This window comes from Molothrus ater, chromosome 17 (assembly GCF_012460135.2).
Source record: "Molothrus ater isolate BHLD 08-10-18 breed brown headed cowbird chromosome 17, BPBGC_Mater_1.1, whole genome shotgun sequence".
Classification (NCBI taxonomy): domain Eukaryota; kingdom Metazoa; phylum Chordata; class Aves; order Passeriformes; family Icteridae; genus Molothrus; species Molothrus ater.
Window position 1 is genome coordinate 11,805,498 of NC_050494.2, and position 16,691 is coordinate 11,822,188.

The window sequence follows — 16,691 nt, forward strand, 5'->3', positions numbered from 1 at the left end:
CCCCTTGGGACATTCCTCCCTACCCTCATGCTCTCCCTAGGGCAGAGAAGAGCATCAAATCCTACACTGAGGAGAGTATGTGCTCAAGACAGCTGAAATGTGATTTTCCATGAGGAAAATGCAAGAGGCAGAAAGCAAGTTCTGCAGCTCAAACCAGACAGCTTTACACAGGGCTGACATTGCTAAAAACTCCCCTCCTTCCTTCCCAATCAATACTCTGTATAGGAAAAGGTTTATGAAATTCTTCCCCCAGTGCACTGGAGGAGGAAGCAGGTGATGGAGATCTCCTTAGATTTAAAGCATAACTAGCATAAGGCTGTCCTTTCTGCTTCCACAATTTTTTTTTTCTTCCAAGTACTTTTAATTAATCTGTAACAAAATCAAAATTATTTTTACAGTGGTACTCAAGGATTGATTCTTGTTCCTATGCACTGAGAGCTGTCATCTAGGGACACTCTAGATCTTAACTTGATTTAAATCATGCCATTAAAATGCAGGTTCAGTTTTCCAGGTACCAAAGGACTACAATCTACATTCAGACAAACTCAGAAATCAGAGATATATTAACTTATATAATCACTGAGGGCAGAGAGAGCCAACAACAGTCCTTCAACATCTGTGGCTAATGCATCTCCAGTTTAAAACCTCAACCCTACAAACATTTACATATGAAATAGTTAATCATGCCAATGAAGTAAGCCACCAGTCCAAGTTATGCACACACCTAAACCTCTGTAGACTCAGGGCTTAAAAATTGAAGACAATACCTTTGCTCAGAGAAGAAAAACTAGTTTTATAGGAGCACTGTTATTCCTGAAGTTGTGTGTCATTCAACACCTCAAAGACTCTACACTGAACTTGGAATTATTTATAGACCTTGTAAGTCACACAAATACACCCTGCTTTCAGTGGAAAAAAGGGAAAAATTAAAAGAAATCACTGCACTCCAATTGAATGGGAAAAAAAGGCCTCTGAGATAGAAGATACAAGGAAAATCCAGTATTTCAGTACGAGGTAGGTCACAAGAACTTGTTGCAGCATTGTTACAGATCACAACCTGAACTAGCACAAACAATGGCAGTAGGAGAGCTGTGGGCACCCAGCCAGTGCAGAAGCACAGAGGGAGGAGCAAGGAACCACTGTCTTCTCTCTCAAATACCCTCCTAAAACCACCTTAAAAGCATGGATTTTTCTGTGCCCCCAGCAGGAGAGATCATCCATTAAGGGATTGAGCATTTCTGTGAATAACACTGACAAATGTCTAAATGACAGACGTGTGAAGTTAAAAATCTCAAAATCTCAAATTTAAGATGCTTTAAGACAAAATGCCAATGACTACATTTTATGTGCTAAAGAGACTCATACACCCCCCTCCACCAACCTGTCTGTGCCTGTTACACTGAAAATGATTTGAAGATTACAGTGCAGCATTTCCAATTAACTGCTAAAGTCACCTGACTTCTGCCTTGTACACAAAGCATGTGGGCTTGTTTGGTTGGTAATTTTTCTTTTGATAAAGACTGACCAAAGCAGAGAAATTCCTAGAAGCAGCAACATTTGGAAAAGGAAACTGTTGTTGGTCTCACAGACCGGCTTGTGCGATAATGTTTACATATCAAGAATTACAAACTGAATTAAGAAGTGCTGTGGTGCAAACTATCCCACATCTTACTACTTGCACTTACTATTCACACTTGCACTTTTATTTCAAGCATTTGGGACTGCTGGACACAAAATTTTGCTGTAAATAGGTAATGATTTTTGATACATCGTAATTCCTCCCCTCAGCCTCCTGGAACAGTGAATGGAGAGGGAAATGCAAGTTTTGAAACACTCCTGCATTGCTGCAAGTAGAAGGTACTTCATGGCAATTAACAAAAATATCTTCTCAGTGTTTAAGTGTTCAGTGTTTGCAAACTGTATTTTCATGGGCTTCTGCTACAAGTCTGGTTCAGATACAGGAGAAATTAATCACCGTGAGTGGGCACAAAGTTGTATCATCAACTAAATAATTATCCTTGATGCATTTACTGTGGGACTGCTGGCACCTCGAATGATTAACCAGGACTGGGACAGGGACATGTGTGTGGAGCCTCTGCAGAGAGCCTGGCTGGCACAGAGTCTGAATCAGCAAGAAAACTCCACTGCTCTTCCCTAAGAGAGGAATCAGCACCATTAACACCAGCTAATCATCACCAGAGTGCTGTGTGTATCTCCACTCCTTTTGGGCAGGGCAGTTCCCAACAATATCCCAACTTTAGGCCCAGCACTGTCCATCTTGACTCTGTGGCTAATTATTTCACCAGAGCACAAAAAGCAGGCAAGAGTCTCCATGTTCCTGAAGGATCAGCTGGAATATTCTGGCTGTGCTGCTGTAAATTCGATTAGCACTCATCAAAGGCACCTACTGCAATAATTCCCAGAGAGCAGCTCACTGTTCTGGGGAAATATTTACTACAGGGCAGTGAAATACAATCATTTGCAGAAAGGCATGGCTGCCTGTGAGTTACTCACCGGAGGGAAATCGAAGTCTATCTGGTTTGCTAAATTTAAGATGTAGTCGATTCGAAACTGGTTCTCTGGATTGGCTAGTTCCACTGGAGGTGCCAAATTGCCCATTGCTGTCACTATTGTCTGCAAAGAAACACAAGTGAAATATTGCAGAGAGTGTCTAAATAGCTACCTGGAATAGTTAAAAAACAATAGCTCCTAAGTTTACCTCTATAGCTTCTTTAATATTGTTTTTAATATCCTGAATTTTCATTTTCTTCTCCCTGTAACAAAAAGGACACATCATTAAATTTATAAGCCACAAAAGCAGAATACCTTTTTAAAACAGAACATGAATTTGAAAAATATTCTATTAAAGCTGTATTGCCTAAAGTGCTTTCAGTCACTGAAGACTTTTGTAGATAGACTTACTTAAATATCTCAAAACTTTTCTACTTAAGCAGTAACATCTACTTGCACCTATTTTAAGCAGTAACATCTACTTGCATCCAAAAATCAATGTCTAATTATGCTTTAATAAAAACTTAACTACAGCCTTAGACTGGGACTAAAACATTCTGCAGAATCAAACAGATTTTGATTCATTTGAATGCAAAATATTAAACATACGTGAAAGCTCTTTAGGAAAGTATACACTGGAAACAAACAGAAAGGAAAAAAGGGTGAGTTACTAAAAGCAGAAACAAACGAAAGGAGACCAAAGAACCTCAAAACATAAAAAGATTAAATCACAAAAATGATGCCTCAGCAGAACAAACCATAGCAGAGCACTCAACCTGACACAAGACATTCAGACAGTCTGGATGTGAAACATAACAGTGAAGGGTTAATCCAAGTATAGAGAATGATCCTTGGCTAGAAGCAGAGGAGGAGGCCAGAAAACCACTTGGAATGAGCACTATCATTTGGGATTAACTGCAGCCACACTAACCAGCCCAGCAGGCTGGAGCAGGACCCTGCAAACCATTGCCTCTGCTCCCCTGACTGCATCTGGTGTCAAACCTGACAGCAGGGAAATTTCAGTGCTGAACACTGCAATCAAACCAAAGGCGTGATCAAACATTTGGTATAACCAGGAATTAGCACCCTAAAAGTACTACTAGCACCGAGCCTGTAAACTGTAACTTAATTGCAAAGCACCATGATAAAATTTTTCACATTATTAATTTCTTACTGTAAACATAAAATCACTACTTTGAGGGAAATTAAGTTAGCTAAAAAAAGCCAGCTAAACTGTCTAAGTGACCTTTTAATCTTCATTGAACTGCTCTTACAGGACTCTTTGATTATGGAATATTTATATCAACTTTTTTTTTTTTTTCATTTTGAAAACTAACATTTTCCAGCACAGTGTCCCAGAGACTATGAAGTATCAACAGCATTTCCATTTTTTACCCTTTTAAAGATAGTAACTCAGAGTTTCAGCTTACAGACCCTGGCCTGAAAACCTCATTTTATGGAGTTAATTCACTAAGCATATTGCAAAAGCTTTTTATCACTTTTTCCTTTCTATAATTACTCCCAGTCAAAAACCAAAATGAAACTGAAAGTGTATTCACCAATTAAGAATGCAGAAGAACAGCAGGGAAAAAAAAAAAACAAGAACTACTTCAATAACAAGGCAGACACAGACACCCAGGAGTGGTGGGAATTTTGGCTATCAAATGAAAAATTAATGCAACTTTTGTAAAAGACAGTGTCAAGGAAAACACCACCATGCCAAGGAAGGATCTGCTTGCACATTGCCCAGCTGTGACTGCAATGCCAGTGCTGCTCTGGGGGCAGCAACACCAAATCTTGGTGTTCAGGATGACTCTGCTGCCTGGGGAAGGGCTCTGAATCAGCAGCACAGCCCCAAACATAAATGTGATTATCCCAAAACATCAGCTCCTCACTGACCCCAGGTCCTCAGAAGTTCGGGGCAGGGACAGGAAGGTCAGTGAAGCTTGATGCAGAGAGAAAATGGAATGATCAATACTCAGATGAGAATTCAATGTCTTCCTGGACTTCTTGGCCTACCCACAGACCACCTTATTCCTGAAAATTACCCATTTTTTGCTACAGAGATTTGGCACTGCTGATAAGAACAAGGCAGTGACTGAAGAAAGGCCAAAGGCATCAAATTAAGGAAAATAGATTAGACAGAGTAAGAGAGAAAAAAACTAAGGCTTTTCACCCTCCTCCTAACTTCTTCTACAGCCCCAGGTCCTGACAAACTCTCCATTCCACAACCAAGATGCAGGGTGCACAAATATTCTGCTTTTCAGCAGTGCACATGTGGTTGCAAAGCCACCATCCACTTTCAGTTTTTAGAAATCATGTTTAATAATTAAAACATGTAAATAATGGTATGAAAGCAGGAAGTGTTTATCAATGACAGTGTAAGCAATTTGTCTGGCTTTTATTCTGCCTCCAAATTTCAGCTGGATCTTGAACTTAATGAACATGTATCCAGATTTTGCCCTGTTTAGATCAAAAGGGCAACTGGTATGATGAAAGGCAAACAAGATACCAGTATTTTTAAGGGATTAGCACTCATTTTGCTTTGGTTTGGAATATCACAGAAAAAGAGAAGTTTAGGGAGTTTGCATTGCTTAGAAGCAAACTCTGGTTATTGTCTCTTCCTTGGAACACTTGCTATTGATTGTCTAAAAGCATCAATGAGGTGCACATTGACCTGACTCTTCCATGCCATACTGATAAACCTCATTATTTTAATTAAAGATTTCAGTCAAACTTCCACATTTACACCTCCTCACTACTAAGTGATAATGAACACAGAGAAACCTTAACCTGCAGCAATTAACAAAGTGCCTGATAACCATCATCATCTTCACAACAAGGATACTCAGAGTTCCTATTTCTGGTGTTGTTGCCATGGCCCTATAGCCTGCCCAGTAAACAAGGAATCCCATTACACAGCAGTGGATGTATCACTGTGTTTTGTGTTTTGTAATGTTTACTGGACATAAACTTTCCATGACAATGAGACACTTTATTCTTCTGGAACTCGGCATGTTCATCAATCACTCATCCAACAGCAGCTTACAAACAACTCTAACTTCTCACAAAAAAACCCAAAAAAGCCCCAAAAAGGTGACAAAAGGTGACACTCGTTTTACTCAGGGACTAATGAGGTGAAGCACTCAAAACCAACATCCCATTGCTCTGCCAAATTCTCCTTTTTTTTTTTTTTTTTTTAGAAACCTGGCTAGGTTGCACCTCGAATTTCCAGAAGTACTCCAACTTTTCTTTTCCACAACCACAAAGACTGAATATTCAACTTAAATTCTTTCCTTTTTAATTTCTTATTCCCAGGTGCTGGCACAAAACCACAAAAGAAAGGAAAAAAAAAAAAAAAAAAAAAAAAAAAAAAAAAGAAGCTGGGCTGCCAAAATGTTTTCCTCTGGAACATCCTGAGTAGTTTGGGAATGGCACCAATGCTCTCCTGGCCAAGGAATGACTGATGTCTCTGCAGGCCTGTTCTGTATCTTTAGATGTCATGGGTTAATAAGGTCATACTTTTAATCTTGTTTAAAACTTTTGCTTAGGCTGTGCAAGGTAGGCCAAACAAAGCATTAAACTCTATTAGTTGAGGATTAGAAGAAAAATCTCAAATCCTGCTGTTTTCAATATTTAAATGGGCCAAAGAAAAGCTGCACATAGCTTTCAGGAAAACTAATAAAGTCTATTTTAGGTACTATAAAAAAAGATGACATTTTAATTCAAGTAACATTAAATCAGAATGACATCAAAGGTCAGAAAAATCAAATATTCCTTGAAAACCAACCTAATCAGTATTTAGTAAAGAACTTCTCCACCTGTGGTTGAACTTTACTATTAAAAAGGCAACATTTTTACTCAGACTTTATCAAATCTTACTCAAAAAACACATTAACAAACAGATTATCAGAAAGCAAAAACTAATTTAATTTTAATGTTCATTTCTGGTTTACTTTAGAGATAATACAAATGACCATTACTTGGAAAAAATACTTAAAATTTAAGAAGAACATTCCAGAGGTTAAGATTCAGTTCACCCTGAAACCTTTGGCATCTCCCAGGTAAAAAGTAATTTTAAAAAAGGGTGCTGAAATTAATTGTCACAACAAAACACGTTAAATAATTAGGGGGATACAGAGATGGATGGACAGGGATGATGGGACACCTTGATGCCATTAATCTAATTCCTAAAAGCAAAGCTTGAATTTTTTGGTCAGTACAGACGTGTTAGGAAACCTTGGAGAGTTCTGCAGCTCTGGAGAATATTTGGACTATTTTAATAGGGCATATTAAAATGTACTCAGAGAGTGTTAATGCAGAGCCTTTGTCTCCTTTACAAGGCTGTAAATAGCCCAGCCTCTATCACCTTCAGGGACTGGAGTAATGCATAAATTGCCTTTATTTCTGAAGCAGTCAAACTCTGCTGACTCTTGAACCTGCTGACAGAAGAGCTGCAGCAGGGCAAGGCTTCCCCTCCCCAGGCAAAGCACTGCACTAATGAGTCCATTTGCAAGTTGAAGGGCCAGAATTGAAATCTCACACAGCAATTCATTTGCCTCTGACTTTTTAAGGTAGAAAATGACATTGTTGTGTTTCACACAGGTGCATCTCTCTGCTTTTTCAGGTATTGCCAACAAATGTGAATGCCCAGGGAGGCAGCCACGGGCTGTCCCCCTCAGAAGCCCATCAATTACACACTGACAGCCAATGAAAACTTAATAGATCCATTTTGTTTTAAAACACAACTCAGCTCTTTGACAGGCAGTCATGCACTTCACAAGCACGTGGGATTTAAACATGCCTATTCATCTAAATAAAGTGTCTTTGATGCAGTGAAACATGCTGATGGATTTAATAAATATTCCATAAAATCTGCATTAAAATTTATTTACTGAACCTTATGGAAACTAAGAGCACTACCTGCCAATCCACCTCAGAGAAACAGAGCTGTGCAGTCCAGATCTTCAGACACAAGACCACGAGCAAGGAAATTCAATTAAGGTTTTGCTACCAATCCATGTTACAAAAATCGTGCAGTACTTTACAATTCAACTAGAAGATAAATTTGTTTCAGCCTGGGTTATTTCTAACAGAACATGGCAATTACTCAAAATATAACAGCTAGAACAGCAAAGAGGGCAGAGGCCAAGTTAGAGGCACTTGAAAATAGGGAAAAACAGTTGCCTAGAGTATTCAGAGTGAAGCTGAAATAATTCATCTTAGACCTGTGACAAAGGACCAATTTTACAGACAAAACTACTAAAATGCAAGAGCAAAACCCACTACATATCTTCTGCAAACCCAACACCATTGATATCACACTGCTCAGTGTTCTGCCAACTTCAAAGAGATTGTTCTGGTCTGTACTGACAAACCCTTGCAGTGCCATGGGGCAGGAGTGACTGCACAGCTCAGAACAGAAAATAGGATTCACCTGGGTCCTCACTTGCAGTGGAGCTGGAGGAGATTTTCTAACCACGTTAATACTTTGTTCTTGGTCAGCACCTGGTAAAATGAAATGGTACCCAAGGCACAAGAAGCTGGCACAATGCACCCTGAAAAGCACTTTACAGTCAGTGTGTGCTGGTTAGGGTTAGGGTTTTTTTTTGTAATTTTGACCACAGAGATTGAGCATCTCTCTGGAAGCATGAGACCCTTCCTGCAGAGCAGTTTCCCCTCTCTAGCCCTTTGCTCTTCCTCCTACACCACTTTTCCTCCACCCCAAAATCTACTTCACTTTGAAAATTCTTTGTTTGACTTCTCCAAAATTCCAGGCATCAACACACTGTACCATTCAGCTACCAAAGATCTTCCAATATTAGAAAAAGAACAGCTATGAGAATAAACTATTTGCTTTCTCTGTAAATAAGTAACACCTTTTGGAAAAAAGAAAAACCCAACAGGCTGAATAATTTTGTCATGATACACTCTGAATTAAAGACACAGTTAAAAATTGATTATGTTGGACAGATCTAACTGCGAAAAAAATTATTTGGGAGAACTTAGTTCAATTATCCCCTGAAGCATCATCACTTCCTCACACAATATGTGATGCAATGTATGGAGTAAACAATACAAAAAGGGCTTCCACAAGTTCCCTTTTAAAGATTGTGACAAGCACTGCAAATTGCTTTACCACTGCTTGTTTTAATAACTGCAATATTTTTCTCCATGAGTAACACGCACACCTTACTATGCAGCCATAAACACGTGAACATATGATAAGAAATACAATCACAAAGAGATACCTTCTGTTAATGGAATGACAGAACCATTCTCCAAGTCAGAAGTCAAGAAACACAAATTACTGAAGTGTTGATTAAAAAACCCACATCTCAGCTCTGTGAAAGCAGAAATTGTGTTATTTTTTATCATTATTTACATTGCAGTGTTAGAGGCTGAGATGTGACTTGTTTCTTACCTTTGGGAGTGGTACCACAATGAAATGATACCAAACTCTAAAAATGGCATCCCTGAATATAAACATAATAAACTCCATTTTAAAACTTATTTTATCTCTGCTCCCTGTGATACCCAAAGTGCAAAGGTTAAAGGGTAACTTTATTCTGCCTCCATGGATATTCTGATGCAAAGACTGGCTGTGGGCAGACTTTGCTCCTGATGAAGTTCCAGGACTCTGGCACAGGCACGTGGCACCCTGGTCATACCACCTGCCCAGGTGGATGTGGCACAGAGATGCTATTCTGGCTCCAAGCCACCTTGAGGCTCCCCTTCAGCTTTGCAAATTCCTACATAAAACCAGTTTAACTGGTTTACAGTCCCTTTATACCTGTTAGTGGCACAAAGAGACCATCACAGACACAATATTAAGAAGCATAATTCTGCTTATCCTGCTCCATTTACCTCAACTAATTAACTAGCAATAGTTTAGGTAAGGGATGAAAATAGAATTGTTCACAAAGAGCTCTGTGATGTACGAGCCTGACAAAGGCCCTTCAGTTCCTGCTGTGCAATTAAACACCTCTTTAAATTGCAAACCCTGCCTGTAGCTCCCCAGGCATTCAGAGGGGAACACACCGGTGTCATTTTCCTGCTCTCAGTACAGGTAATTAAAGCATATTGCAATAAAAGGTGTCCTCAGAAGTTTAGCATTCTCTCTGGATACTTGATACAATAATTAACAAGGCTGGAGAGTCTGCAGAGGACACTGTGGTTCCTTTCTGCTCCGGAAGGACACCTCAGAACCGGCAGGAACGGGAGGACTCCAGGCAAATTGCTGAATCATCTTGCCTTGTACAATTCACTACTTCCAGACAATCAAACTGCTGTCAGGAAGCAGAGACCTTTTTAATTATTTATTTAACTATTGTGAATGTAGCCATTATTAACACAGAATAAAGGAAATGTCCATTGCACATCACTTCTTTTTTTTTAAACACTTCTGCCCAGCTGTGCAGCAGCACTGAAATACAGCACATGGCACCTCTCAGGATGGCCCCTCTGCTGTTCCAGGCTGTGTTTGTACAGCCACCCCTCAGAGCAGAACCAGCCTCCTGGGTTCTCCTCCATCTCTGCAAGCCCAGAAAAAATACTATTGTGGGAGTATATAGTGCCCAGCACTGCATACACGTGGATGAACAGCACCTGTGTTCAATCTGGGCCGTTTGCTGTGCTAAATGTTAAATCTGTGCCATTTCCATCACCTCATCCTTTGCTTTCAAACACAGGCAGGTAACAGCAGCCTTGTGGGGGGTTCCTGTTCTCACCTTAGTTCTCACTTTCAAAGCACTTCTGTCCAACCTTTGAAACATCAATTTGATGAGTGTCCTACGTGTGTCGTTTGCTCTAAAGCTGTTTTGGAAATGCCTGCATTCCAGTAACTTCTTCAGCCAGGGTTGGGCAGGAAGCTTTGGAATAGAAGGCAATCACATCCCAGAGCTCTTCAGGGGTCTGTGCACAAGAATGAGAGGAATAGCTCCTATAATGGCTGATGACCTCAGTGCTACTTAAAGCTGAAAAAGTACACAGCTGGCTAAGGGCCAATATTAAATGGAAAGAAGCCCTAAAATAAAAATGGCTGGAACAGTGGATGCCAAGTAAGTGTAAATACAGAGCAGCCAAAGCAGGATGCAATGCAGTAGGGAAGACACTGATGAGACAGGTGGAAAATGGTTGGTCCTGAAAATCCCTGGATATATTTTTTTAGTGGTTATGATCTCTGTAATCATCTGGAACACTTCTGGCATGTGATATTGTAGGCAGCTGATCTGGAAGGGGGGTGCCTCAGCAGTGACAAAAGGCAAGGTTTTTTGCCTCACTCAAATAAAAAGCAATTATCTAACCTGTTTCACCATTTTCCCCCTGGTACTTCTAAAAAATTCCATTAAACTCTCAATGACCCAAACACTTAACATTTTCTAAATGATGTAGGATTTAGTATTGGTAGCTCATAAGTTCAGAATGACAGCCTGAACAGGAAAGCAGTTAAGGCAGGGGATGTAGACCCAAAAAACCAGGGGGAACTATTTGGACAAGAAAAAATGAACTGTTTTTTAAACTATGCAGCTGTCACTGAAAGTTAATATTTCAAAGAGACATTAACATTAAATGCTTTGTTCACCACACTTTCTAACAGCAGTGTTGGGCTGCAGTCACTGAATCAAGTCTTTCCTTCACAGCTGTTAAATCCAGAATTTTTACCATGGACAAAGTCTGAATGAAGGAAGATTTCCACAGCTATCTTCCAAGATAAAGAGCTGTCAGGTACATGCAACTTTGCTCATGAGCCTTAAAGAATTACAGACTCAGCATTATCAGCAGAAACTAGAATAGCCCCTACTGATCTCTGGTTTTGGGAAGTTCAAGTTCACAGTCATTCTTAAGAATGTGCTGTCACACCTAAATGGTGATTTCCATTGTACTCTTTATTAAAATACAAATTTCAGTAGAAAGATAGTTTTCTGAGAAACATGATAGATGTCATGTTTCCACGTAAAGACTTAGCATAAAGTTTCCTCTGAAACATCCAGAAAAAGATCTTGTGAAATTTGTCAAGGCCTGACAGATTTCAAGAGTTGTAGTTGTGTATTTATACTTCCAGACTGGGTATGAATTTACTATGGCTGTGCACACAGACTGCAATTTTAGGACACAGAGTAGCTAAATATTGGAATGAGCAAATCTGAAAATGTGTCCCTTGAAGACCCAGGCCAGGGCATGGAGAGGCAGGTGTAACACAGCAGACAACAAAGCAAGGTGCTGACAACTTTGGCTCTAATCCATCAAAGCACTTAAGCACATGTTTAATTTTAAGCACATGAGTAATTCTATCAACTTTAATAGGGCTACTCATGGTTTAAGTACTGTGATGGATGGGGGCCAGAACGCCCAGAACCTTTAAGAATGCTGCATGGCCTATGTTACATGGAGAAAATACAGCATTCCCCCACTGAAGTTGTAAATGCTTTGAGAGCAAAATTTACCCTAAATTGAACTCAGCTCTGCTTATGTAAACTCAGAGATGGAGTTCTTCCACAGCCTTTGAAGACAAAGTATGATGAGAGTTCTCATGTACAAGAAGTCCACAAATTTTTATTTTGCCTTTTTTCTCTGACAGCTCTGAGTCACCTCTGCCCATCACGCTTTGCTTTTAAATAGGGAGATTAATTAAGTACACCAAAAATTTAGCTACTAGTAACACTCTTAAATAAGATGCTTCTGGTTGCAGTTTGCAAACATCAGTACTACAGCTTTCCTTACCTCATACATGTCCAATTGCAACAGGCTTAACAGAGCAGTAACTCCTGTCCAACATTTAGTTTCAATTTTCAAGGCTGTGCACATGCCTCTTCTGTACAGATACAAGGTGCTGCAAATTTGTGTCTTTAAGTAAAATTGGGATTTCTTTTAAGTATTTTATACAGCCAATACTAAGGATGTAAAAAAGAAACAAAACCCCACACCTGCTCTGCAAGTTTCTAGCTAGGACAATCTCTAAATCAGTGGTGACTTACTCCATCTCTAAACCACTCACCTAGAAAATTCCTGATCTTGTTTTATCTTAATATGGCTCCACAACATGTGACCAAGTCTCATAAAATAATTTGCTAAGAAAGGGAAGAATGGAACAATTTGAGAAATCACTTACAGATTATGTTCTTCTTGGTTTTCTATTTGTTTGTTTTGAGTTTTTTTACTTGTTGGTAAACAAGCAGCAGAAAGAACACAAAAACAAATTTCTGTGTGGACTGTGCATTCTGAAATATCTGCAGCAAGGGAATTATATACCACTACTTATGAGATGGATTTTATAGCAAATGAAGTACACTACCAGGGAACTTAAAAATTCCATTAAACACAGTTCAAAAGAAAGAAAAAGCTTTGAAACCATGTTACTGCAGAGTTTCCACTTTTTACCAGAACTGTCACTTTATTAAAAGAGAAACAAAAGCAAACCAAAACAAAAAAACCACCACAGACCTTGCTTGCAAAAAAAAAAAAACAACAAAAAAACCCATGGCTCTGCTTATCTCTGAGTGAAATCTTCAGCATCACACACAACACTCAGCTAAAGCTGTCTTTATTTCACATTAACTATGTCCACTGCTTTTGCCACATTGTGCCATTTTTAAAACAAGGAATGTGCTTTATTTTGGGCACCTCAGTGTGTCCTCACAGCTTCCAGCAATGCACTGGTTACTCAGGGCTGTTACTCCACATTCAAACACAGACACGCTTCAAATCTGTTCCAAACTGGAATTCAAAGTCGTTTCCATTCAAGGTGGTTTTAAAATATTTTTTTCCGGAGTCCCACTCGCTGTTAATTGATCTTCCCTTACCTCTGGCACCAGTGCCAGTGAGCAGGTAATCCTCAACAGAGCAAAGCTACCAACCAGAAATAAACCAGAAATAAACCATTCAGCTCAGTTACCCCTGATGCCAGCTCACATGGAGCTTCACAGATCAATACTCAGCCTCGTGTTTATACAGGTCTGTTAATGCCACAGTCAAACAACTGCTTATTAATACCTGGGTGGGAAGAAGCAAGTATATTATGACATGAGAGAATGAGAATTAGAACAAGCAAAATTTGGTGTGAATTAGTGCCACTGACAGAGCACTCGGATCAGAAAATCAAAATTCCTGCATCAGTCTCAAGTAACCTGACTGCACTGCTAATTTATTTTCCATCTACCATATCACTGATTTTACTACTGAATTTTTGCTGAGACAAGCCTGTGCCAAATCTCAAGGTGGCACGAGCCAGGGGCTGAATGCCCCCCATAGCTGGAGTGCTCAGACCAGCCACGACAAAGCAACACTGCTGTGGGCACCAAACAAACTCACCACAGGGGATCCAGCAGGGAACATCTTGCACAAGTCCTAGCATCATTCTAAAAAAAGATTTCAGCAGTAAAAAGCTTGTTGGTCTAAGGCAACACCTGCTTTTTCTTACGAAAGGTCTCCTCCTGTCCGTGTGAGACACCAAAGCTGCTCCAGCCCCTCCTGAACGTGGCTGGAAGGGAACACAAAACTTGCCCCTGTAGATTAGCACGTTCCAAGCCTAAAGCTCCGAGGTACAGTAACATTGGCTTGGTTACAGCAAAGGTCATTCAGATCAAGTTAAGGCTGCCCTCAATGTAAAAGAAAAAGGAATGGGTTGTATCTGTTAAGTGAACAATCAAAGTAGTCACATTTCCCACACAGCTCATGGGAAACTTCTGGGATGGTTGTTACGGAAGCACAGACTCCCCTGTAAGTTTTAAAATTTGTTTTCTAATATTTTCAAATCCTTTATTGTTACAAACAACACTTAAGTCTCCTGAAACTGTAAAATGACAGGAGGAGGAGTTTTCCATTGCACCTCACTTGTGCAATTGCCAGTGGTTTTGGCCAGTTTTATGTTCTGAAAAAGTTTTCTCTGTTTTAGTCCTTCAAAGTAACAGGAATGAAAAATCACTTCAATAAATTATAATCTTAAGAAAGGCAGTCTCTAAGTACAGCCAAATTAAACTTTAAACTCAGCAAAGCTAAATGGAAATCGTAGCTGTTAACATACATTCCTCATCTGCTCAGTGAAGTTCCAGCATATTTAAACACAGATACCCTGACACACTTGGACAAGCAAAGTTACTCTCTTAACAGCCCAGAAGTAACACAGAAATTGTTTAAAACCAACTTGCCATGCAAAAGAGATGAACCACACTGAATTTCAAAGCCAACACTGGAAAAAGGAAGCATAAGGCAAAAGCACAAGGAATCAAATTTGTGAGTAAAGAAATTCTCCAAAAGCAACTTGACACCAAAACCATCAGTCTCAAAGGCTACACCACACTGGTAACACACCCAAATTCAGGTATTTTTGTACTAATTATCTCAGATATCAACAAGTATCAGGCAATAGCTGCCTTTAAAGTATAAACACTGATTTCTATAATTGTATTTCATATGATACAAGGTATTTTAATTTCTTTTCCAGTTATTAAAAGTTTTGTACTACCAGAAGTGAAGATGATATAAGTATTTGTAAGTAAACACCAAATATTACCAGGCAACAACAACAAAAATACCCTCACTTCCTTCCAAGCACAGACACCGTCAGCACCACATTAAACCCATTAGCAAAATTCTTCAAGCAGTGTCAGGGAATTTTGTTTCAGGCAACAGCATCTACCTGATGTTCTTGCTGGCCTGACTTTAGAAGACACTGTCAAAGAAAAGACATCAAAAATATCAGGTTTTTTTCTAGACATCTAGGGTTCTATGTACAGAAAAGCTGCAGTCAATTTATTGAGAGAAACACAAGTTTCTGTACTGTTACTTCTGAAATAATTTTGCTTTGGATTAAGTAAGGGAAAAAAAAAACAACCTTCCTTTGATACAGAAGAGCTGTAGAAATGAATTTGAAAACACAATACACAATTCCTGTACCTAGATACTACATTTGTCCTTATAATCAATCACTGAAAATGCACAGTAAGAGAACAATACTTTCAGGCCACACTCCACCACAATTCTGGTCTACCAAAGGGGTTTATTTAAGGAAGGTACCATTTAGAACCAGAACGGTTCATGGTGTTTTGGACAAACAAATTCTGGGTCCAAACTAGAGCCTTCCCCAATGCAGCATAAATTAAGTGGAAAAATTCCAAACAGCTCTTATTAAACAGTCTGGAAGCCACAATGTGAAGAAACTTTCACTTTATTTAACATCTACATATATTTGAACTAAATCTGTAAGAAGAATGACCTTTTACTGAGCTTAAAATTGAAAATTAATTATACCTGAATAAGCACATTTATTTTCATTTCCCCTGATAAAAGGGAAGTTATATTGTTGTAATTTAAGTCAAACTGTCACAATGGCACAATTATCATGTCCTGGCCCTGACCTGACATTTCTAAATGATAACAAAAAAGTAAAAGACACAGTTCATGCTGACAGTATGTAATGAATGAGAATGTTAGGCCAAAAGTTATGTGAGAAATTACTTGCTGATACTTAGCTCATCAGTTAGAATATACAGCACCTTGCCATAATTGTCCAATTACTTTCACAACTTGTGGTCCTTTAAATACAAATAATATTGTTTGAATGAGAAATTTACACACATACTGAAAAAACAATCTCAAGAGAGTGTGTACAGCACTTCAAATTACTTGAATAGTATTGCTTGGGCACAATTATTGATCCAACCAGCTGCTACCTTGGGTTCAACAAAACCACAGCAAAGCTCTGGGAAGCTGGGGACACCTTGGTTCTACCTGAATCTGACTGACCCCAGTGGCACCCAGCTAATGCAGAGGTATTAAACCAGGGAAAACAAATGTTTCACTGGATTTGCATTCTATTTGCAACCAAGGAAAACTTGAATCTTCAAAAGGAAAATGAGGATTTTTTAGATTATTCAAGTACTAGGCTTTTTTAAAGAAACAGTCAAACATACTCAACGTGACTTCCCTTCAAAACTTGTTATGAATTTCACTTCTTGGAGTTTCTGAAGTGGCAGTGGCTGGACTTGAAGAGGAATCACAGAGAATCTCTTCTCCTTTTTCCCTAATCCTCCCCAAGTGCCATTTCTGACACATAATACTGGACTACACAAACCACTGGTCTAAACTAGTGTTGCATTGGTTCTTAGAAATTCTCTTCCTAGAAATTTCAGCAGACCAGATGCCACTATGTTACAGAAAATGTGTGCTTAGTACCACAGATT

The 16,691-nt window shown here is 39.2% G+C and overlaps 1 protein-coding gene across 2 annotated transcripts in view; it reads right to left on the bottom strand.

The window, feature by feature from the left end:
• Nucleotides 1–16,691, bottom strand: part of GNAS (GNAS complex locus) — a 133,550-nt gene that overhangs the window by 49,128 nt on the left and 67,731 nt on the right. For both annotated transcript variants that reach the window (XM_036395467.2, XM_036395468.2), the window contains exons 3-4: nt 2,720–2,774; nt 2,515–2,634 (exon numbers count right to left, since the gene is read on the bottom strand). In XM_036395467.2, the coding sequence (XP_036251360.1) occupies nt 2,515–2,634; nt 2,720–2,774 (175 nt within the window). The remainder of the gene's footprint in view (nt 1–2,514; nt 2,635–2,719; nt 2,775–16,691) is intronic.